The sequence below is a fragment of the Setaria viridis genome, chromosome 2 (assembly GCF_005286985.2).
Source record: "Setaria viridis chromosome 2, Setaria_viridis_v4.0, whole genome shotgun sequence".
NCBI classification, from domain to species: domain Eukaryota; kingdom Viridiplantae; phylum Streptophyta; class Magnoliopsida; order Poales; family Poaceae; genus Setaria; species Setaria viridis.
In genome coordinates this window covers 22,340,681-22,364,760 of record NC_048264.2, presented here as the reverse complement: position 1 = coordinate 22,364,760, position 24,080 = coordinate 22,340,681, and the positions used below count along the sequence as shown (strand labels likewise).

The 24,080-nt window shown below is 45.0% G+C and overlaps 2 protein-coding genes across 22 annotated transcripts; one reads left to right on the top strand and one right to left on the bottom strand.

Moving 5' to 3' along the window:
* Positions 1-450: 450 nt before the first annotated feature.
* LOC117843636 (uncharacterized) lies at positions 451-12,818 on the bottom strand. 19 transcript variants are annotated; one of them, XR_011897617.1, is made up of 19 exons: positions 11,774-11,907; positions 11,566-11,653; positions 11,445-11,490; positions 10,714-11,356; positions 10,382-10,600; positions 10,010-10,261; positions 9,782-9,907; positions 9,500-9,681; positions 9,351-9,407; positions 9,203-9,263; positions 8,948-9,120; positions 8,794-8,883; positions 8,631-8,709; positions 8,469-8,552; positions 5,992-6,111; positions 5,842-5,905; positions 3,797-5,422; positions 1,489-2,978; positions 451-1,058 (listed from the first exon to the last, which is right to left on the bottom strand). XR_011897617.1 is itself a non-coding variant. In XM_072292167.1 (19 exons), exons 12-16 carry the CDS (start codon positions 8,668-8,670, stop codon positions 5,729-5,731), a joined length of 312 nt encoding a protein of 103 aa, XP_072148268.1. In that variant the 5' UTR covers positions 8,671-8,709; positions 8,794-8,883; positions 8,948-9,120; positions 9,203-9,263; positions 9,351-9,407; positions 9,500-9,907; positions 10,010-10,261; positions 10,382-10,600; positions 10,714-11,356; positions 11,445-11,490; positions 11,566-11,653; positions 11,774-11,907; the 3' UTR covers positions 451-1,058; positions 1,489-2,978; positions 3,797-5,422; positions 5,573-5,728. The 19 variants fall into 19 exon arrangements, 2 of the variants coding, with proteins under 2 accessions (XP_072148268.1, XP_072148267.1); XR_011897620.1 differs by having other exon boundaries at positions 9,790-9,907; XR_011897613.1 differs by having other exon boundaries at positions 9,500-9,907; positions 10,010-10,054; positions 10,132-10,261.
* A 36-nt stretch (positions 12,819-12,854) lies between these two features.
* Positions 12,855-15,945, top strand: LOC117843635 (uncharacterized). 3 transcript variants are annotated; one of them, XM_072292165.1, is made up of 8 exons: positions 12,855-12,991; positions 13,110-13,297; positions 13,384-13,702; positions 13,972-14,102; positions 14,221-14,305; positions 14,393-14,505; positions 14,967-15,080; positions 15,219-15,945. In XM_072292165.1, the coding sequence occupies exons 1-3, from the start codon at positions 12,886-12,888 to the stop codon at positions 13,468-13,470; spliced, it is 381 nt and encodes a 126-aa protein (XP_072148266.1). In that variant the 5' UTR covers positions 12,855-12,885; the 3' UTR covers positions 13,471-13,702; positions 13,972-14,102; positions 14,221-14,305; positions 14,393-14,505; positions 14,967-15,080; positions 15,219-15,945. The 3 variants fall into 3 exon arrangements, with proteins under 3 accessions (XP_072148266.1, XP_072148264.1, XP_072148265.1); XM_072292163.1 differs by having other exon boundaries at positions 14,967-15,945; XM_072292164.1 differs by having other exon boundaries at positions 13,972-14,106; positions 14,967-15,945.
* Positions 15,946-24,080: the final 8,135 nt, after the last annotated feature.

Genomic DNA, 24,080 nt, shown 5'->3' with positions numbered 1-24,080 from the left:
GTGATCAGCTAACCTGATGAATTGATCTAAATTCTATCCCGAAACCTATCCGAATTAGAAGCATGTGCTGAATCCAGAAAGAGAATTACCTGTTCCGTGAGCGTGGAAGAGCTGGCGCGTGCTGAATCCAGAAAGAGAATCCTGTCCACGTGCCTGATCGAAAAGAGAAAGCTTTACACTATATATGTCGGAAATCGGTGGTTCGGTGCGCTCCTGGTATTTCTTAATATTGTGCTTGTTCCCTGCGGGGGAACTACATCTAAGCACACAGGGATACTAATTAAAAGCTATCGTTTATCTTTTACTTTACTACTACTAGTAGAGTACACGTGCGGCAGGCACGTGTTTTAAAAAATAATAAATAAGAATTTTCTATTAATAATTTTGCATCAGACAAAAACTTAAAACACACCACTTTGCTTCAAACAAAACGGTAACTAACACTAACCATTAAGAAAATTCCATTTATTTCATATAAAACTGTTTTACTCCACTGCAACCTTGGATCCTAAATTAACAAAAAAGACTCAGGGGGTGTTTGGATACGAGGTGTTAAACTTTAACAGTGTCACATCGGATGTTCGAATGCTAATTAGGAGAACTAAACATGAGCTAATTATAAAACTAATTGCAGAACCCTGTGCTAATTCGCGAGACGAATCTATTAAGCCTAATTAATCCATCATTAGCAATTGGTTACTGTAGCACCACATTGTCAAATCATGGACTAATTAGGCTTAATAGATTCGTCTCGTGAATTACACTCCATCTGTGCAATTAGTTTTGTAATTAGCCTATGTTTAATACTCCTAATTAGCATCCAAACATCCGATGTGACATGTGTTAAACTTTAACACATGGTTGCCAAACAGGCCCTCAATATCCAGCTCTCCACCATTAGATGGAAGTCCTGGACCATCTTCATGGCGTTCTTGATCTTAGCAATTTAAGATTGGACGTAGCCAATGATCTTGAACAAATGTAGACTGATTCGAAGATACCTGCATAGTTATCAAAGTAGAGAGCCGCTCTTGCTACAATGCGGACTGCATCTTGTTCTGCACGCACCAAAAATAAATTAGACAGCAAGGTACATTTTCCAGCACATAACAACTTAATCGCTTAATCGAGTTATTCACAGTTTAGTTAGAACAACTAATCAGTTCAAGTGACCATTGAATTTCTAAAGATTCTATATTTCATAGATAGATTTGAGTGGTAAAAGCTATCAGGGTCAAGATATAATTGCAGAGGTGGGGCTAGCTTTAATCTGATAAAAAATAGCATATTTTAACTACAATCAAGCAGATGCATCCAAGTAAGGTCCGACAATAAGAGATTTCCATAGAGAATATTTACTTAATATTAGAGTTGTCATTATTGTACATCTGATAATCAAAGAAGAAAGTTATTCATTTATTTAACCTTTGATGGAACAGTACACAAAAAATAAAACACCATTACTTAGGTAGAGCGCAGTAAACTCACATTTTTCTATGCTTCCAATACATCCCTATAAACAACGTTCTTAGTTCTTTTCCCATTAGGGTCAACATCCTTGTTGGGCTTAGCCGATACCCATGTAGTCTTTCGGGAAACACCTCTAGACAACACAACATATAACTGACCGTGAGAGAACACAGGTTCAGAGAGCTATATGCCAACATTCGGTATAGTTTGCCTGAGCCTTATTAATGGTCATTGCAAAACTCAGCCTGATTGGAACTGCTTTCTTTTGAACTTAAATTCTTTTGAACTTGAATGGAAGTGTAATATCCTCTGAAGGGGACAGATGTATTCTTTGTAGAAAAACTCTACTCCCGGCATGCTAGCCATTAACAATCTCAGCACCAATTGCGTTGTCTTCGAACCCCCTCACCACCAACCGAGTACCATTACAAAGCCCATTATGAGGATCAAGATTCCGAAGGAGTATAACGGGACAATTGTTCTTGACCTTGAGCTCATGAGGAGGTAATCCGTTCGTTGTAATCGAGTTAAGAAAATCAGGAGGTTAGTTATTGTTGGTGTCATTGTCAACCGAGTCATGGCTATAGTATACCTTTTCTTTACCTGGAAACATGTCGATCATCCTAGCATTAAGCCCATCAACATGCTCATTCCTCATGGAAAGAATTGCACACTCGCGCATATATTGCATAGAGTTACAACAACCTTTAAGATCCAGAACACGTGCTCGATGAGTGTGTTGATTGACTTATCAGAGTTGTGCCCAATGATAATGTCATCGGGGAGCTGTACATAATCATTGGTGTATGTTTCTTCAATCCCATTGCCAATCCTTAGCAGAAAATTAGAGTACCAACTATCATTGTGCTCTCATGTTCTGCTGCAGTCGTATCATCCGTACCTTGTCCCATATATATGAGCGCTGCAGTGTCACATCAGTGATCTCGGCTCTTGTCCTGCGAGGCACAACAGGAAGAATCTGTCTAAAGTCTCCTCCAAACACCATAACCTTACCCCAAAAGGTTCAGTACAACCCATTATATCTTGCAATGATCGATCAAGCGTCTCAACTGCTTGTCTTCGGGCCATGGCAACTTCATCCCATATAATCAAAGAAGCTGTATGCAACAATGCAGATGTACCACTTTGCTTCGTAAAGTTGCATACGGAATTATCACCGAGTTTGATGGGGATTTTTAACCTAGAGTGTGTAGTACGACAACCTGGCATAGTACAGGTTGCAATACCAGATGTCGTGGTAGCGATTGCAATAAGATCCATGGAGCGCACCTTAGCAAGCAATACCCTATACAGGTACGTCTTGCTGGTTCCGCCAAGACCATCAACAAAGAATACCTTGCCTCAGTTAGTAACCACATGATCTAATATTTCATGGAAACCAGCCCTCTGTTCCGCATTCAACGTGTCTATAATTCCCAGATTCTCTTCTTTGAAACCAATTTTTCTCTCCTCTATTAGCTCTCTATAGTAGTCTCTTGACTTGTCATCTGTTGTTATTTGCCAAAAAAAAATATTAAGAAGTGGTTATATGGAAATAAATGTAACTAATAAACAACAAGTAAAAATTACATACATTGTTTTTAGATGGAATGCACATATAGTTTGAAATTTCAACGGTAAATGGTACCATTAATATACAATGCATCACGTCCTAGTGCGATCAGTAACGTGTGGTGCAACTATTTAATGTTTACGAAGTATATACGAGCAACAACAGAAAAAGTTAGCATGTCTATTAGGTAGGACACATGGTGTTTTATCTACATATCAGTACAAATCTGTTTGAATGTTGTAATACTAATTTCTTATCAAGGCGACCATCTAATAACTCACCACAGCCATAGCACTATGAAGATCCACTCATCTATTATACATTATCAATGGCTACAGGATTCACACCTCATGTAAGATGCTACAGTTTTAGCAAGACAACAGAAAGGGTTCAGTTTGAAAAAATAAATTTCAAAAAAAGGCAACAAAAATCTGTCACTTAGTTTTTTTATTAGGACCACTACATATAAAGCTAACTGTTCTATGGAGGTAACAAACAATTTATACTACATGCTTATGAAACCACGAAAATTGTGCATTATTTATATGAAAGTAAACCTTGTCATATATGAAAGAAAACTAAAGTGACACACAGAATGTTCACAATGCTAATATAGTTACAATGATTAAAAACACAAACAATATCTTAAACTTTATAAATTATTTCCATCCACTCATCATTCGAACTCTAATGGCATCATTAAGTATAATAAAAAATAAACACTAATATCCAAATAATGCCAAACAATCTAACCTGACTCATCAAGCTCAGGAAGACCATAGCTCCTCATGTCCTTGCCCATCGAACGAACGATATCCGCTATGTCCTTGAGCACGAGTTGAAGAACCAATCTGCAACTCCCATGAGTTTGACGATAGTCTTCAGCCATAGATTCGAAGTGCTTGTCACAAAGTCCACGGATATTGGTGTACTCACAAAATACGATAATCATGGCAAACAATCTTCTCAAAGCACAAGGCATTTTAAATGACTTAGCTTCAGTCAGTGCATCATCTAGAGACTTGTCAGTCTCCACAAGGCCCAGCACCTCACAAGCTTTTCTAAAGTCGGACTTAGCATACCATGCACAGTGCAAAGTGCAACAAATGAAGTTACTCCTCTAACATGGTTTAGCAAAACTCGTAGGTAGTACCTATCACCTTCCGTGGGGTGTGCATAAACAAGCTTTCCACTCTGAAAGAGTTTATTCTTCATAGGTTTCCAGTTTTTTTCAGATTTGATCCACCTAAAATGCTCTGGAAACTCCTTGTACAGATACTTGGGTGCATTAGGATCTTCTCTGTTCATCCTAAAATACTTTGTAAGCATTGACTGTTGCGACTGTGAACGCTGCGCTACTTCTTCAAGGTTGTCGGTCTCATTGAATGGAACCATGTGCATACCGGGCATATGCACCTGCATTTGCAGAACAGGGGGTGACATAGAGTACATTGGAAAATGATACAACCTGTAGATTGCTTCTATTGTAGTGATGCATCTTGCTTTCCTGTACTGCTTGATCTCATTGATCTCTATAGGTCCATTTTGAGCACAATCTTCGACCGAAAAGGAGGCACAGCCATGTCCTTTATAAATGTACTTATAGAGATACTTAATAGATTTGATGCTACAACATACCTCGACATTAATGTGACAGTTATAACGCATCAAAAGAGTGGGGTTATAGGAAACAACCCATCAATTGTCCAACCACCTTTTCATGATAAAAACTTTCTGTCCATCTTGACGCCTTCTATAAACAGGATATGCATCCTTTCCTTGTTGAGTGGCTTTACAAAACTAGCGTGGATACTTGAAACGACACTGGCCATCCACCATGCATGCACAATGCAGGTTGAGAGTTCTACAAGGGCCATGCATCATGTGTGTGCAGACAAGTCAATGGAGGACTAGATGTTTCTTTTCATCAGGAAGCTCCGCTGATATATTCTTATCAAAATCATCAGGCCGCTCAGCTTAGCACTCTTGTCCAAAATTAGCAAAAAATTGCTCATGCGGCAAACCCCTCTTTTGAAACTCAATGACATGTGCCCAAGCAGCCACCTTTCCAAAGTGTCCCTTATTGATCAAGAAATCATGAAGGTCAAGTAGTTTCGCATGATACACCCTTGCAACAATATCTGGTCCGTCTTGTGGTGTTTGTCCAGGCAACAACTGTTCCATAATCTCTGGCCATTAAGGATTGCAAGTCATTGTCACAAAATAATCCGAGCGACCAAAGCGTGCAACTAAGGCCATTGCATCCATGAACCTTGCACAGACATCACGATCACTTCCAGGAAAATTCTTAGTTAGCACAATTTGTTTACCAGCCTTTAAAGCATCCACCTCTCCAAAAGCAAGGGTGTCAAGGATGCCCTGTTTTAAAAAAAATTAATTAATGCAAGAAACATTGATAATGGATACAACCCTAATGTAAATTCATATGCATTGGCAGAAAGCACAGTAACAATGACAAATGGTTTTTCAAACACCCATATAATCTTCTAGTGGTCTGGATTAGAGTACCAATCCAAGTGCATGGACTCAATCTTTATATAGATATCAACAATCAACTGTTGAAATAGACGTCCTCCATAGAAACATATGTTAAACACCCCCTCACGTATTTGCATGATATAACAGTAATACTCCCACGCACTCACGTGCAGTCGTGACCCTGAGTTACCTATACACGTATGACATTTGCAAAAAAAGTTAAAACACATATATCATTTAAAATGACACATTTGATAAAATTATAGCAAAAAATACAATGTAAAAACATATACACACACCTGTTACCATAATCATTGTCCCCATAGCCACCATCATTCTCTCCATCAATCTCTTCATAATTATCTGTATCAATCACTTGTAATTAGATACATGTACGTTATAAAAATTGTGAGCAGGATAAATCTAACTCAATAAATCTAAAATGGAACCTTGTTCGGCACCACCACCAACAATTCTTGATGGCATTCTTTTATATCTATCAACTTGTGTAGTTTCAACTCTTGTACATGAAGATTGACCCTTATCTTTCAGCAATCCACCATTTGTATCTGCAAGAAAAATGCAACAAATAAATAACGTTACAGCTGGTAGATATCATAATCACATAGTGAGCTTAGTGTATTTTCTCCTTTTCCTTGGAAAATGCACCACTTGTATTTCTTCCAACAATATCTTTTTATCCTCCCAACTGGTTTCTCCTCCAGGATAGAATAGAGGATAACACAACGGATTATAGCAGCCATAGTATTCTTTTATAAATTGTGCATGACCTGAGTTTGTGTTGGGGGGAAATATTAACGACCTCCTAATGCCGCTTAAAGCAACAGTCATGAAGGCCCAGGCCCACCTGCGGTAATTACGATTACCGCCGACCCAGTAGAGGCAGAGAACATCCCACTCCGTCTCGCCCGACCCAGGGCCCCGGGGTCGGACAGTCCCGACTCCTCGATGGCGGGACTCCGCCTCGCCTGACCGCGGTCCCAGGGTCGGGAGCGCCCGACCCCTCACCGAAAGGCTCCGCTTCGCCCGACCCAGGGCCCCGGGGTCGGACAATCCCGACCCGTCGATGGCGGGACTCCGCCTCGCCCGACCGCGGTCCCAGGGACGGGAGCGCCCAACCCCTCGCCGCAAGGCTCCGCTTCGCCCGACCCCGGGCGTAGGGGGTCGGACTCATCCCGGCCCACGAGACAAGTGTCCACCACGGGCGTAGACTGACGAAAAAGGGTGCGGATCTTGTGGGCCCCCCAGCGGTCTCGCCATAAATGCACCGCGGCTCTGGCACGTAGAAAGGCGCCCGCGCCCTCGACGTGACCCGCCACAAGTACCCGAGCGGAACACTGTAGCCACGACCGCACAGGCTACAGTAGCCGTAGATCCCCCTGATTCGCAGCAGGGCACTCATGGCTTGCGCCGCCTGGAGCAGGAGGAAGTCGCGCCCGTCCTCGCACCCCACGCATCCGGCGACAGGGACGCGACGTCCGCCTTCCGCGGGCCGTCAGCAGATGGCGGGATCCGCCACCTCCCCCAATGGACACAGGTGCCACGACGAAACACCATCATCGCGCATGGCGGCGACAGCTGTCGAGGAGACCATCGACGGGACGCGACGGTGGCCGTCCTTCTCCGGCAGACGCGATGGCAGGAGCCGAAGACCGGCGAGGGCGCCGGTGGCCTGGGGACTTGGTCCCTCTCCTTGTGTTGTTTTCTACCTAGCTTTGTTTATCTCTTTTACTTCTCCTGACAGTCGGTCTCACCTGTAACCTCGGTGGCCTCCTTGCGCTATAAAAGGAGAACCGGGGGCCTGAGATATGGGGGGGGGGCCTTCCAGGCAAATAGAACGGACCCGCACCCACTTAGAGCACAAGCGCACTCTCAAGAGACCTGGGATCGGTTCCCTCTCTCACACTACTGTAACCCCTACTACAGAACCCCGCGTGGGTAACACAAGCATCTCCCGATACTGGACGTAGGGCCTTCCTTTGCCCGAACTAGTCTAACCCCGTGTCTCCCACGCCACCATCCGAAGCCTTACGCGCATAAAAGAAATTTACTAGTCTAAGTCTCGATCCGCAAATCTTGACAACGACAGTTTGCATGTACCATTATACTCTTTTGAAATTTACGCTGCTCATCTGATCCATCCTGGCAGATGGTGGCCACCTGATCCATTGCCGGTGCATTAAATCTCCTCTGGTCCACAGAAATGCTCGTATTCAATTCAATCTTGTATTCATGAAGGTTTGGCACCTGATCTAGATGTCGGAATGTATGGACATACGGATTGTTATTCTATATCTGTATATCCAAAACGGTTCTAATCAACTTGGCATCAAGATAAGGAGACCAATGTGCTTCATGTGCCATAGTCCCATCCGTATCATAAAAATACAGTTGCATGTGCCTTGGACTCTTCGCACTGGGCTTTAATTGATCTAGCTTGTGATATATCTGACCATGTACCTTGAAAGTATAAACATGCGTACCTACGAAAATAATGAAACTTTGAGGTACGAGTCAAACTAAAGGTGTTTTAATTATTATTGTAGCTTGCAAAATAATACCAGCAGCAGTGGCGAGACGACGATCGACAAAGGCACTTAAGCTAGTCAATGAGAAGTGTGAGTTGAAATATCGAATATTCTTTCTAAAATACAGTGCATCCCTGTCTATCTGGCTTGTGAACAAGTGACGAAGCTCAATGGGCACATTTGGAATATATATATTCACCTTCACTTGGAAACTTTATAGCACCACAATACTCAACAATTCGGCACTCATGGTCTAGCACAACCATGTTTGAATCTCTACATACCGAATAGCTGTCACACCAAATATATGAAAACAAATAAATGCTAATAAAAAACTATGCAAATAGAAAGATGCTAATGTTTGAGTGAACATATACCTCGCTCATGAAACACCCTTGCTTCATCATCTTCATAAATATCAATATCACCAACCTTGGGCTCCAAGCAATCCAAATCTTCCTCTGGCGTTCAAACACATTTCAATCAAGCGTGAAGACATTCCTAATGGTGAGTGTGGACTAAGATGAGAAAATTTTTACCTTCCAAAGCAACCGTGATCTTCTGGTTCCCAAATTCCATGGTCCACTTGCTCTACATTGTTTGAACCACTATTCATCCCTGATTGAATCAATATTATTTTGTTAGTGTGACAGTCACATAAAGTGTCATAAAAACTTATTAATTCCAAGTGGAAAAACCAACCATTGATAACCCCTCTTGTTTTAGAACGTGTTAATACTTCTGTTACGGCAGACTGCGCGGACCCAAACACTAGAGCTTGAGAAGCCAAGGCTGCATATATGAAAGTATTATAATCAGCACAGCCCCATTAATAATGTCATTATACGTAGTGTACCTTGGTTAGACATGTTCTTGCATCTGCGACCCTCATTATTTTTTAATATCTTCTTTTCTCTTGCCAAGTCTAACAGGTTTGCATATCTCTTCCTCTCTTTATCCCTCTTTAGCTCTATTTGAGACACCTCCTCAACGCCAACTGTATACATATAGTATACAGATGCAATAAAACTAGGAAAAAACATACATATATAATTTATGCAGCTGTTAAGATAACAAACATGTGACGGCCCAATGATCCGAGATGAATTACCTATACCAGTAAACCTAGACCATATGATACGGTCTGACTGGAGGTGACTCGAACACAACACCTACAACAAGGAAAAAAAACATGAGTAGAGCCTCAATAGCTTATTTAACAGAATTTATTTCATTTATATTTAGTTTCTATGAACCACCTGTACTGGTCAACCCAGAAGGCATGATCTCGATCATAGGAGTTTGTAATGCAACACCTGCAGCAACCACAAAATATAAGCATAGATCCAATAGCCTACTCAAACTAATTGATTTTCTTCACCGAAGAATTTAATAAACATGATAGTACATTGGCTTTGTAGAGTCATGTTGGTTGCAGGATCGTTGCCATTCTTACAATGTTAAATTTCTCGGGATTTTGCATTCCCTCGGCCTTCTGATCCTCTGTCATCCTAGAATATCTGTTCCTTGACTTTAGATTCTCTTTCTCCTCCTGCAGTTCGTCTATAGACACCTCCTTATTAACACCAGCTGGAATGAACAAGTGTAACATTCACTAATATTAAAGACTCAATAGAACAAATGAAAGCATGCAAGGATTCCTTATTATAATATTTGTTGCTGATAATACAGTTTCACCAAATAGCATGTGATCAGTTAGCGGATTTGAGTTTGCTTCTAGCTGTTGCTGCATATGTATCATTGCGACGAAGCCAATCTCCACCGGCATCATCTAGCTCAACACCCTGGGATAAAACTGCACAAAAACACGTATAATAATGACCATATGCATGACACACTAAAGTTACTGTTCTAGACAAATCTATCTACACTATAAAGATCCATCGCACAGACAAACCTGAGAGTGGGGTTTGGTTTGTTGCGGCAATTACTGAAGAAGCATCTGCAAATACACATTGATCTATATAACCTGATGGGTAAGGCAAAAAAATATGAAAAACATTGCATTAGACATAGTACTAGGATTTTGCATAGTCACATCGGTTGCTTGTTTTTCAGCCTTTCTACGATGGTAGTTTTCTCTTTTCTTTGCATTGAGCTTCATTTTCTTCTCTTCTGACATCCTCGCATACCTTTCCCTTGCCTTTTGCTGTTTAAGTTATCTCGGATCAAGATCTTCATAGATAAAATCACGCTCAATTGAAGACAACATTAAAACTTAAATACAGATATGATGCCGATTACTGAAAAGAAAAAAAAAGAAAAATACCATGGTTACCACCAGAAACATTTTCAAGGTCGTCCCCAGCAACATTTTCACCTTCCAATGTTGTTGGCCCTGACTCCAATCTTTGCCTTTTATGATTTCCACCAGAACGGCAATTGGATTTGTTTGTCACATCTCCAAGACGATAGTCCATTTAGAAGAAACAAATCACGGCATGCAAATGAATATGCAGCTTGTCAGCAAGGTAATGACGTCCAGGTCCTATCAATTTTTTTTTTTGATTTTATAACAAACAACATAAGCACATGGAAGAATCATGTATTACTTAATTACATGATACAGGACAAGCATAACCAAGAACGAAAAAACCTCACCTTAGTGAGATGCCGTCCGCTGCACTTTATGCAGACCGCCTTGGTGATATTAGAACTTGGCAACTGTGGGCCTGTTCGCTTCAGCTTATAAGCCGGCTGAAAAGTTGAAACGGCTGATTTGTTGTGAGAGAAAAACACTGTTTGGTGGCTGATAAGCCGGCTGAACTCCGTTTGATTGTTGTATCCAGGTTCGCCACGCGCACGGTACCAAGGCAAGGCAGTTAGAGATGGGAGACGGACCAAGATCTCCCTGGTTCGGAGGATACCTGGGTATGGATTGAAGGGCAACAGAGCTGCAAATACCTGAACAGACCACGTACGGACGACGTCGCTGGGAGTGGCGACGAAGAGGCCTTCCCCGCGCCGCGAGCGCATGCACGATGGAAGATCGTACGAGCAGTCGACAGCCTCGCCGACGCCTAGCGCGCGTTACGTGGACTGCGGCCTCGCCGGACGATCGTACGAGGCTGCGCAGTCGACACCCTCGCCGACGCCCTTCCCGGGCGGCGAGCGCACGATGGAAGATCGTGCGAGTAGTCGACAGCCTCCCGGCCGCCCTAGCACGTGGTACGTGGATGTGGATGGACTGCGGCCTCGCCGGGCAATCGTACGACGCCGCGCAGTCGACACCCTCGCCGACGCCCTAGAACGTGAGGCACGCACGTATTTTAAAATAAATATATTTGAACTAATATACCTGATGATATACCCTTGCTGCAACGTCTTCATACATGTTCAGATGTCCATCTTCGGACTTGAAGCAATCCAGATCCTCCTCTGGTGAGGAAACAAAATATGAGTGATCATCTTGTTCACATTGAAATAAAAATCAAATATACAAGTATACATTACCAGAGTGTTCATCACAATTCCAAGGGGACGCCGGCTACGATCCGTGAAGATTGTGGATGAGGACAAACATAAAATTCTTCCGTAGCACCTAGCAGACGATGCATGAAGATTTTGAGGTCAAAAACAAAATTGTGCCATAGCACCAACCAGAGACCGATGAATCAATACGAACAAAAATCTGGTTCAAGCAAATCTACTATATCTTTACCTATTATTAAAGCAAGTAACGTCTCTGCCTGGCTTTCTTTACCTATTATTAAAGCATGTAACGTCTCTGCCTGGCTTTTCGTACGTCGTGGTCATTTTGTAAAAAAACCCCTCAAGTTTTCAGTAATCAACCCGCAGTCCAATTTTGAAGAGAGGGGAGCTCGGGTGGAAAACGAAGGGAAGAGAGGGGGTTAAATGAGAAAAGCCTCTCCTTTCAGAGTGGGGACGGTCACCACCGTCGGAGCCTTGGTTCATCATCCCCGCCCTCCCTCCGCCGCCCTTTTCCCACCTCCGCCGCCCTCCTCCCGCGTCCAACACCATCCTCGTACAGCACGACCGCCCCCTCACCGACGTGCTCGTGCGGCATGACCGCCCCCTCACTAACCTGGTCTGCGCCGGCGGCGGCGGACTCGACAGGCGACATGGGGCACCCAAGCTGAGGCCCAAGCCGAGGTAGGGTCGCTTACCTAGAAGCAGTCCAAGTCCAGATGAGCGGATCTCCGCTCCGCCCCCAGTCCAGCGAGTAGAACGGAGGAGAACGACGACCCACCAGGTATAATCCCACCTCGCCAATTTACAACCAAAATTGCGGGCTTAAAACCTGAGATGCGGATGCGGGTAATGTCACCCGAAGAACGGAAGAGTGAGGGATTGGACTAAGTGATGGATTCGGCAAAATCTTCGGGGGAAGCTGTTGTCGCGGCGCAGAAGGTTGTGGAGATGTGCTCGAGGCGGAGGTGGATGACGGAGGCGCGGAAGGGAGGGTGGCGGCGACAGCTCAAGTTTTCGGTAATCAACCCGCAATCCTATTCCCTTCCGCGGAGACGGGCGGTGGCCGCACCGACCGCGGAGACGAGCGGGGGGGCATCCAGACGGCCGCGTCCTGCTTGGCGGCGTGGACGGCGGTGGTGAGCGGGCGGCGGAAGCGGCGGCGTAGGATGGGAGCCCCCGCATCGGGAGCGGGGAGGCCCGTGGAGCAGGAGTGGCGCCGACTGCTCCTCGTCAAGATTCTCGTGACGGATTTGTTTCCTCCCCTTTTCAGAGGATGAGGCCGAGACGTGAAGCACTTTGCAGGCCTTGCGCGGCGCGGACACGCGTCTCCGGCTATTCCAGATGGACCCTTCTGGATCCTGCTTCCGGCCGGCCGGCGGTCAAGGGCACACGCGGCGTCTTCCACCTAGCGTCCCCGTTCATATTGTGCAAGCAGAGGGACCCAGAGGTAATTCTTCCTTCTGAATAATTAATCACCCCATCGATGCAAATCACAGTCCAGTATCTATCCCGTTGCTCGAGTAGGTAATCCTTGGATTAGATTGCTGATGATTCTGCTATTGCAGAACGAGCTCCTGGAACCGGCGGTGAAGGGCACGCTCAACGTCTTGCGTGCCGTGAAAAGATTTGCGGGGTCGGCCGCGTCGTCCTGATGTCGTCGCAGGCGGCCATGGTACCGAACCCCAACTGGCCCGCGGACAAGGTCGTAGACAAGGACTGCTGTGCCGTCGTCGAGCTCCTCAAGAAAGTTCAGGTACAGATTAAAACTAGCTCCTGTATTCTGATCTGTGTTATGGTTGTGGTTGAGGCCTGTGCTGACTTTATTCCTTGAGCCTGCAGTTTTGGTATAGCGTATTGGACTTCGCTGGGAAGGAGGGATTGCAATGGCTGTGCTCAATCCAGGGATGGTACTGGGTCCAATGTTAGCACCATCAGTTAACACCAGTCTCCAACTACTTCTGCAACTTTTGGCAGGTCAGTCACATCATTAGACGCTAGGAGCCATGTGGTACTTTTATCTTCTGATGAATTGGAACTTTGCAACGAGTACAAAGTATGGGATGGTACTGGGTACAAAGTACCCCGGCGAAGAAGCTTGATCTGGATGACATCTACATTGGCTGCGTCGATGTGAGGGAGGCATCATCAGAAGTGCAAGGTGACTGTTGACTAATAGTAATAGCATGTCACCTATATTAGTACTCTGAACTATGGTTATGTGATCTTTTGGTACCGAAAGACTTGGCTATTTAAAGAATGCTTTCATGATCTCAATAGAAGCTCCTTTTGTATATGCTTGTAAGTGTAGAACTGAAATGTAGAATCTTCTTGATGAAGTGTCAGGCAAATAGAAAATATCTAGCTCCCTTAGGTCCTTCGTTGTATTGGTTAGGTTCTTATAGTCGCCATGCCATGGTTCTTGAGCAGGTCCAAGAGGAGGCAACATTCCTCTGGAAGAAGCTTGGGGAATCTTGATCCAGTTGATGAAGACTTTCCATTGGAGCAAGAAGTGAGGGACTTCAAGATGAGAAGGCTTTCAGATTTTGGGCCAACTCCTGGTTGGTTGTGTTTCTTTCCTTTATTCGCTCTGTTATATATAAACATGTGAAACTGTTTTCTCGACCACGTGAAACTGTTTGAACCAACATAGAATTAAACAGTTAACATTCGTTTCAGACCTTCTGGAAGAAACCGAACCGACTCAAACCCCATATGAGAAGCGCTCTGATCCTATCGACAAGGTCACAGAATCAATCCAGTCGTAAGTAGCCTGGGTAACTTAAGTTTGTTGAAGTGAAGTACAACAGATGCGCATACATTGTCTGATGCTAGAGCCATATTCATGCAGGCACCTCAAACTACATTTTGATACCCCAGGTGGACAGCAATCTGAGTCACTAAATCTGCTAGCTTCAGGGATGACCACAGCCAGGGCAGCTCGACTATTCTATCAAATGACTGGTATTTATTCCTCTATTTTGCTTATACCAGAAAACAAATAGTGTGGTTGATCGAGTAAATAGTGGTTGCACTGACATGATTTTTAAAAGTTATGCTACCATTGTTGGCTTAATGCCTATTCAATGTTTTTGTAATTAGTTTGGCTTTACACTTTGGACGCTATGCAAGCATAAGTTACATCAAGGTTACTCAGCTGATATATGCCACAAAATTCGGCACCCTTTCTTTGAACCTATAAGTTTATGGCTCCACACAGTTTTCTAATAAGTTTGGCAAGTAATAGTTCTGACAAGTTTCACACTATCCTACACTATGCTGGCCAGATAACTTGTGCTTACTGAGTTTGCTTGAAATGTTCTACACGGGGAATGGCTAATTGGAAGTTTATCATAGCACTCATTCAATTTTACTGTATTGCTAGAATGGAACATATTATTTACTGAGGAATGTTTGTTCTGCAGTTTTGGCAACTTTAGATTACATCAAGGTTACTCAGCTGGAACCGTACGGGGACATCTTGATCTCCAGGGGAACCGTACTGGTGCTGCAATGTTGCGAACAGTTTCGCTGCGGAGGTTCTTGCAGTGCCCACATCCGTGTTAATATTATACAGCAGTTACATTTTGCACAGGAGGTCTTGTAGGTTATATTATTATTGCTTATGCTGAAGAGAAGGAAAGGAAGCAAAGTTATAAGGCAGTAGATTTGTGCAGGAATGTTCTAAGCTATGTTGATAGGAAGCTGTAGGCTGACCGTCCAAGGAAGTTACAGGATTACGAGCTAGCCGGCGGTCGGCGACGAAGACCAACGTGCGATGTGGAAGAGGCGGATGGAGATGACGGGGCTGTGGTGCGCGTGCAGCTCCCGGAGGAGCGGGCCATGGTCAAAGATCGATCGCCGGAGCACCAAGAACTTGGTGACGAAGACTAGCGCCGGTGGCTCGGGAGGGAGCTTCCCCTTGCATGCTCGCGTTGGGTTCTTGCAGCCATGGGCGTGGTGAAACAAGAAGAGGAGCGAGTCAACATGCCATGAGTTTGCCCTGTAAGGTAGATATAAGATAAGCCAAGGCAGCATAAAACGTAGCCTGTGATTATACGACTTTCTGGCTAGGAGCAATGTAAGGATCGAGAGTTTGGTATTGAGCTGTCGGCCTTTAGGGACTACTGAATGCCCTATTGGGCTGTCTATTATCCTTGGGTAGGCTTGGTTGTCGCCACGTCGGGGAAAAAATGAAGAAAGCAGACGGTGGTCGATGGATGGATGACTGTGCTTTACTGCACTTGTGCCCTGCCACGACTTCTACTGTAGTTTACTGTAGTTGATGCGTGTGCTGTGCACTCAGATATCTGTTAAGGCATTCAGTATTACTGATGATGTCACTGTTGTTTGATATGTAGTATTTGCTGATATCTTCCTATAAGTTTCATATTTGGGTGGTAATTGTTGTTTCCTTCATAATGGTGATGGAGTAATGGTCTTTTCTGCCACTCATCTTTGATGAATTGTCTACCACATATTATGAAGCGAAGCTAACATAGTATGAACAAACGTAAAATAACGTGAGAGCAAGTAATGACCCGTAGCAACGCACGGGCATTTCTGCTAGTATACTTAAAAAAAGTGAAACTGGGACTCTTTTTCGTACATCGCACTCCGCTCCGATACGTGGCCCTCGCTCGGAGCCTTTCCTTCCGTCCGATCCCGCATCCTCTCCTCGCTTGCCCATCCCTCCGCCTCGCGTGACCTGCACCGCCTCCTTCCGCGCTCCGCTCCGTCCGATCCCGCACCGCGTCCTCCGAGCCATCCCTAAGCCTCGCACGCTTGCTCCTTGCCCTGCTCCGCCGTCCTGTGCTCTCCTCCACTCCACGCTCTCCCTGCGCCGCCGCCGCCGCCCCCTCTCCTTGCTCACCTGGCACCGCCGCCGCTCTCCTCTCCTCGCTCGCCCGGCGCCGCTGCCCTCCGAATCGTCCCTCCACCTCCTCTCCTCGCTCTCCTTGCGCCGCCGCCCTCCGAGCCGTCCCTCCGCCTCCTCCTCTCCTCGCTCGCCCTACGCCGCTGCCCTCCGAGCCGTCCTCCGCCTCGCGCGCCCTGCTCCTCTCCCTGCGCCGCTGCCGCCGCCTGCTCTCCTCGCTGGCCCGACGCCGCCAACATCCTCACCACTCGACCACTCCATAGCTACGAGACCTCCATTGCCGATCCAAATCGGATGCCTGCCACGATCCACGGGCAAATTGGATGCCTGCCACTGTCCTCCACGGATCTTCATTGCTGATTCAATTCAATTTCGAAGGTCATCTGCCGGTATGTATACTTTCGACCGATCCATTCAAATGTGTGCATGCTACTAGCTGATGTGTGCATGCTGCTAGCTGATCGATGTGAATGCAGTGTACATTTAAAAGTTCACTAGTAGAGAATTGGCTTTCGATGCGCCCCCTTTTGTCCCGATTTAAAGTTGGCTCGGGACAAAAGGGGGTGCGCCACGGTAGGCAAAAATGGAGGGGAGAGTTAGTCCCAGTTGGTATTTTCAACCGGGACTAAAGGCTCCCCTTTAGTCCCGGTTGCAACGGCTAGTTCCGGGGCGTCGGTGGTGGCACCCTTTTGTCCCGGTTGGAGGCTCCAACCGGGATAAAAGGTCCACCCTTTTATCCTGGTTGAAGCCTCCACCCGGGACAAAAAGTTTAGTCTCGGTTGCAGCTTCCAACCGGGACTAAACTTTCAACCGGGACAAAAGGTGTTCCTTTTTGTCTCGGTTGGAGGTTTTAACCGGGATAAAAATTCATCCCCATTATATACCAAGGCAGAGGTCTTTCTTCCTCCTTCAGCCCGAGCCAGTCCAGCACATAGACAGAGAGCTGAGCTTCACCTACTCTCCGGTGGTGCCGAAGCAAGGGAGGTGCTGCCCGAAGTTTTTTCCCTCATTTTCGTGGGAATTTCACTCAGCCAACACAAGTGTTGTGAAGGTTTGCTACTTCATCCTTGTGTTATGCTTTGATTAATGCTTTGAAGATGGAAACATTAATTGTTAGAATGTGATGAAGTAGAAAATGGAGAGGTATTTTGAGCTAGAATGTGAGGGAGATTGATGTGTCATATATAGTATGTATTCTTGCAATGGTTTAAGAATGATGCTATCTTGTCTAGACGGTTTATCTTATCAAATTCAATAAGATTTTTCAAATCCATACTTGTTGAACTTGCATACCTTGTTCATCTTGGCGAGGATGTTCTCCGCCGAGCAGCAACGTATGTTAAGAAGGAGGTTCGATTCTATGAGAAAGAGTGGATACAGACATCATGACTGTGTCCTCTTTTTCGTAGCATCGAACCTCTTTCATAACGAAGTGCGGTGCCGCCCAGTTGAGAACATGCTCGCGAGATGATCACGGTCTTCAAGTTCAACAACTTTTGCAGTGCTAAGAAAAGAATTTTTGTACATAGATGGCTTCTGCTACTTGTTGAACTTATCAAATTCAATATGGTTTTTCAAATCCATACTTGTTGAACTTGCATACCGTGGTCATCTCTGCGAGGATGTTCTCCACCGAGCAACAACGTATGTCAAGAAGGAGGTTCGATTCTACGAGAAAGAGTGGATACGGACATCGTGACTGTGTCCCCTTTTCCGTAGAATCGAACCTCTTTCATGACGAAGTGCGGTGCCGCCCAGTTGAGGACATCCTCGCGAGATGATCACGGTCTTCAAGTTGAACAACTTATGCAGTGTTAAGATAATAATTTTTGTACATAGATGGCTTCTGCTACTAGAGGAAGTGGCGATGGTGGGGGCGATCGTGGTTCCTCTTTTGGCAAGGGGAAAATCATAGTTGGCCCTCAGCATAAGCCGAAGAAAATGAGCGTGTTGGAAAAAGCAATGCTTCGTTATTTGCAGCAACATCATGAAGAAGCTGTTGCTGCGGGTCAGGAACCTCCTTTTGGTGGTCGTTATGCTCCACCCTCAGTCCCGGGTGTTTCACGTCCACTTAGTACTACCATTTCAGATGGCACAAATAAACCTAACGATGAGGCTGGGTCAGCGGAACCTTCATCTTCACCGCCCAAGGATACTTAAAGTCCTCCTAGATAATAACCAGTGGATGGCTTGTTGTATTGTATCATGTTGTTTGGATCTTTAATCAATTTTCACGCGTAATTCATTATCAAGTGTAATCCATTTTCATGCGTAATACGATGCAGATGGACTGGCAATGGATGTATAATACAAACAGGCGGAGCAAGGTGTTTATTGATGGCTTGCATTATTTTCTCGAAGTGGCCAAAGCGAACAAGACAGAGAATGGGTTCGTATGTTGTCCATGCTTCCAATGCAATAACAAGAAGGAGTATTCAAAGGATTCCTGGAGGACTATTCACAGCCACTTGTTTAAATACGGTTTCATGCCTAACTATTTGGTTTTGGACCAAGCACAGTGAACGAGGGGTTGTAATGGAAGATGGCGAGGAGGAGGAGGAGGAAGATGACAACATTCCGGACTGGGTTGCAGGCCAAGCTTTTGCAGATACTACAATGGATGAGGCTGATGAAGATGAGTTTGCAGAAAATGGCCCTACTGATGACCTTGGTCAGGTGCTACGAGATGCACACAGAGATTGTGAAACTGAGAAGGAAGCAGCAAAGTTGCAGCGCATGATAGATGATCACCAAAAATTGTTGTACCCAGATTGCCAGCAGGGCCATAAAAAACTAGGTACGACACTAGAATTTGTGCAATGGAAGGCAAAAAATGGTGTGTCCGATATGGCATTTTAGGGGATTTTGAACATTGTCAAGAAGATTCTTCCCAAGAATAATGAATTACCATCCACAACATATGAAGCTAAACAAATTATTTGCCCTCTCGGATTGGATGTTCAGAAGATACACACATGCCCTAATGACTGTATCCTCTATCGTGGTGATGAATACGAGAAATTGGATGCTTGTCCCGTCTGCGAAGCGCTGCGGTATAAGATCAGGCGAGATGATCCTGGTGATGTCGAGGGGCAGTCTCCCAAGAAGAGTATTCCCACGAAGGTGATGTGGTATTTCCCTATAATACCACGCTTGAAACGCTTGTTCAGGAACAAGGCGAATGCTAAGTTGATGCGATGGCACAAAGAAGAACGTATGGAAGATGAGATGCTGAGACACCCCGCAGATGGGGCCCAGTGGAGATCAATTGATAGAGCATTCCCGGACTTTGAAAGTGAAGCAAGGAACATAAGGTTTGGTTTAAGTACTGATGATTCAATCCATTCGGTGAGTTGAGTAGTGGCCATAGTACTTGGCCTGTGACCCTATGTATGTTCAACCTTCCTCCTTGGCTGTGCATGAAGCGGAAGTTCATTATGATGTCGGCGCTTATCCAAGGCCCAAAACAACCCGGCAACGACATTGACGTGTACCTAAGACCATTGGTTGATGACCTTTTACAGCTCTGGAGGGAAAAAGGTGTATGTGTGTGGGATGAGGATAGACAATAGATCTTTAATCTACGAGAATTGTTGTTCGTAACTGTTAATGATTGGCCTGCACTGAGTAACCTTTCGGGACAGACAAATAAGGGATATCGGGCATGCACCCACTGTTTAGATGACTTAGACAGCATGTATTTGAAGCACTATAAGAAGGTCGTCTATATGGGTCATCGTCGATTTCTCCCTGCTCACCACCAGCTGAGAAAGAGCGGGATGCATTTCAAAGGGGCGCCAGACCATCGGAAAAAACCTGCACACCATAATGGAAAGCGTGTCTTCGAGATGATGAAGGATGGAAATGTAGTCTTTGGAAAGGGTCATAGTAGCCAACATGTTCCGAACGACGATAACGGACATGCACCTATGTGGAAGAAAAAGTCAATATTTTGGGAGCTACCTTATTGGGAAATCCTAGAGGTTCGCAACGATAGACGTGATGCACTTGATGAAGAATCTTTGCGTGAATGTGCTAGGCTTCATGGGTGTTTATGGGACCTCGAAAGATACATTGGAAGCACGACAGGACCTAAAAGCCATGGGGCAACGAGATGACCTACATCCGAAAAAGAGAGATAATGGACAACACTACTTACGTCCTGCTAGTTACACTCTCAGCAAGGAAGAGAAGGATAGCATGTTTGAATGCTTGAATAGTATGAAGGTCCCGTCTGGGTACTCCTCGAATATAAAGGGAATAATAAATATGAAACAAAAGAAGTTTACAAATCTCAAGGCCTATGACTGCCACATGTTGATGACCTAGTTGCTTCCGGTTGCACTGAGGGGTGTTCTACCAGAAAATGTCCAGTTGCCGCACGTAAAACTATGCGTGTTTCTCAACGCGATTTTGTAGAAGGCAATCGATCCATCCAAGCTATCAGAGCTACAGAACGATGTGGTGCAATGTCTTGTCAGTTTTGAGTTGTTATTTCACCATCCTTCTTCAATATTATGACGCACTTACTTGTTCACCTAGTAAAAGAGATTGGTATTCTCAGACCTGTATACCTGCACAATATGTGGCCTTTTGAGAGGTTCATGGTAGTCCTAAAAAACTATGTTCTTAATCGTGCCCGTCCAGAAGGAAGCATCGTCAAGGGATATGGAACAGAGGAGGTGATTGAGTTTTGTGTTGATTTTATTGATTCAATTGACTCGATTGGGGTTCCAACTTCACGCCACGAGGGGAGGCTCCGGGGAATGGGCACCCTTGGAAGGAAATCAAGTTTCAGCAACGATACTGATTTGTTCGACAAGGCACACTACACTGTTCTACAATAGTCATCCTTTGTGTCTCCGTATATCGAGCAGCACAGGCAGATGGTAGTTTCCAAAACCCGACCAAATCCGATGTTGGCTTACACATCATCACATGGAAACTTTTCCCTCCTGGTTGTGCCAATAACTTATGGGTAACTCTGAGATTCACCCATAGCTCGCTTGGTTAGCTAGAGGACCTGCTAGCACAATCGTGAAATTCCAAGGCTATGAGATAAATGGTTATACATTTTACACAAGAGCCCAGGGCTAGAAAAGCACGAACCAGAATAGTGGTGTCCGCATAGATGCCATAGATAGAAATAATAGCAAGGAGTCGTATTATGGTTTCATACAGGAGATATGAGAACTCGAATACGGGCCGCTGTACATCCCTCTATTTCTTTGCAATTGGGTGAAGCTAACAGCCGTAACCAAAGATCAGTACGGAATGACAATAGTAGATCTGAGCAAGACTGGATACAGTGATGACCCATTCGTACTTGCCAATGATGTGCATCAGGTGTTCTATGTGAAGGACATGTGTAGCAAACCCAAGAGAAATCCAGAAGAGACATGGGAGCCAAAGTGCCACATAGTTCTTCCAGGTAAAAGAAAAATCATGGGAGTCGAGGATAAAACAGACCAATTAGATGATTATGATCAGTTTGATGGCATGCCTGCATTCGCAGTTGAAGTTGATCCAAGCATCCTGCTATCCAAAGAAGAGGTTCTGTACTTACGCCGCGATCATTATCAAGGAACTTTCGTGAAGAAGAAATTTTGCAACGTTGCATTGTAATGCGCTAAATTTACATGACTTTTGTGTAGTATTTGATACAATTTTTAATTTACCCTATGTATGATTTCATGTGTTCTTAAATTTGTTAGGTGAAGATTTATTAGATAAACATGAACAATGTTAACCACATACATACATGGATTTTTTTGCGCGTTGAAATTATTTAATTGAATAATTTCTTGATCACAACGATGCAGTAAAATAATTATTTTAGAGGCTAAACGAACTGGTACAGAACTAATGACTAAATCACACTTATTGTCAATATACTCGCTAATTAAATATATTTTTGCATGTACAAAATATGTGAAGTTTTTTGTTTTTGCGTCCTGAAATGCAGTGAAAACATAAATCAAATCCTTTTCCAAAAAATAGGCGGGAGATGAAAGTGTGGGAAAAGGCCCTTTTATCCCGGGTGCCAATTGAAACCGGGACAAAAGGCCCCCCTTTAATCCCGGTTGACAACTGCAACTGGGATAAAAGGGTAGTTTTCGATTCCCGCCGGGGACGTACCCTTTTATCCCGGTTACAGTTAGCAACCGGGATAAAAGGGGGGCCCTTTTATCCCAGTTGGTATTGGCACCTGGGATAAAAGGGTAGGTTTCCATTCCCGCTGGGTGGACGTACCCTTTTGTCCCGGGTCCCATCACCAACCGGGATAAAGGGGGGGGCTTTTATCCCGGTTGGTAATGGGACCCAGGACAAAAGGGCCTTTAGTCCCGGGTGCCATTACGAACCGGGATAAAAGGGGAGGATAAAAGGCACTGTAGCCTCTTCTACCCCCCACGCCAGTTACAGTTAGCCAAACTTTCACCAAGATCCCACGCTCCTGCTCCGTCGCCGCCCGTCCGCCTCCCTTGCCGGTCGCCGTTGTCATCCTCCCCCATTGCCCCAGCCATCGTCGTCCCACCGTCCGACCGCCTCGCCCGCGCCCGGACCGCCTCCTCCTCTATCACTCCAACCCGACTCGATCCTCCTCCATCCCGCCCCCTCGACCTCGTCGCCGCCGGCCGCCTCCATCGCGGGGCCTCGTCGCCGCCTCCGTCCTCGTCACCGCCTCCATCAACGCCACCTCCTCTCTCGCCGCCACGCCCTCGTCCGTCGCGGGGCCTCCTCGTCGCCGCCTCTGTCGCGCGCGCCGCCTCATCGCCCCTTGTCGCCGGCTGCCTCCGCCCGGTGTTGCTTCGCTCCGTCCTCGCCTCCGCCGTCCCGCCGCGCCGGCCACCTCGTCGCCCCGGCCACCGTCGACCGCGCGAGGTCCGCCGGCACTGGCGCCGGGAACGTACCGCTCTTGCTGACACAAGCCCATCGGCTTGCGTCAGCAAGGGCCTTTTTTATTTTTTAGTTAGAAAATAAATAGAAATTAGTAGTAATTAGTTAGAAAATCAATAGATATTTGTATATTAGTTAGAAAATCAAATTAGTGGAAATTAGTAGTAATTAGTTAGTCCCGGGTTACGAAGGGCTCCGCCTAGGTTAGAAATTAGTTGCCGTGGCCACCTCGCTTCGTCCCCACCTCCGCCGTCCCGCCGCCCTGGCCACCTCGTCGCCCAACCTAGGCACCATCGACCGCGCGAGGTCCGCCGGCACTAGCGCTGGGAACGAATTAGTTAGAAAATCAATAGATATTTGTATATTAGTTAGAAAATCAAATTAGTAGGAATTAGTAGTAATTTGCTAGAAATTCCAATAAATATGTATAAATTAGTAGAAATTTAGTAGAAATTCATACAAAGTACTACTAATTTGTTGAAATTTGTATAAAAATTTCGGACTTTGTGGGATTCATGTTATTGTAAAATTAGTAGGAATTATTAGTAATTTGCTAGAAATTCCAATAAATATGTATAAATTAGTAGAAATTTGGTAGAAATTCGTACAAAGTACTACTAATTTATTGAAATTTGTATAAACATTCCGGACTTTGTGGGATTCATGTTATTTTATGATTCATGTATATACCCTTATGTACATATAGCTAAGGAAATTTCTATGACTGTCATGTATGATTCCATGTATGTTTCAATCAATAGTTGAA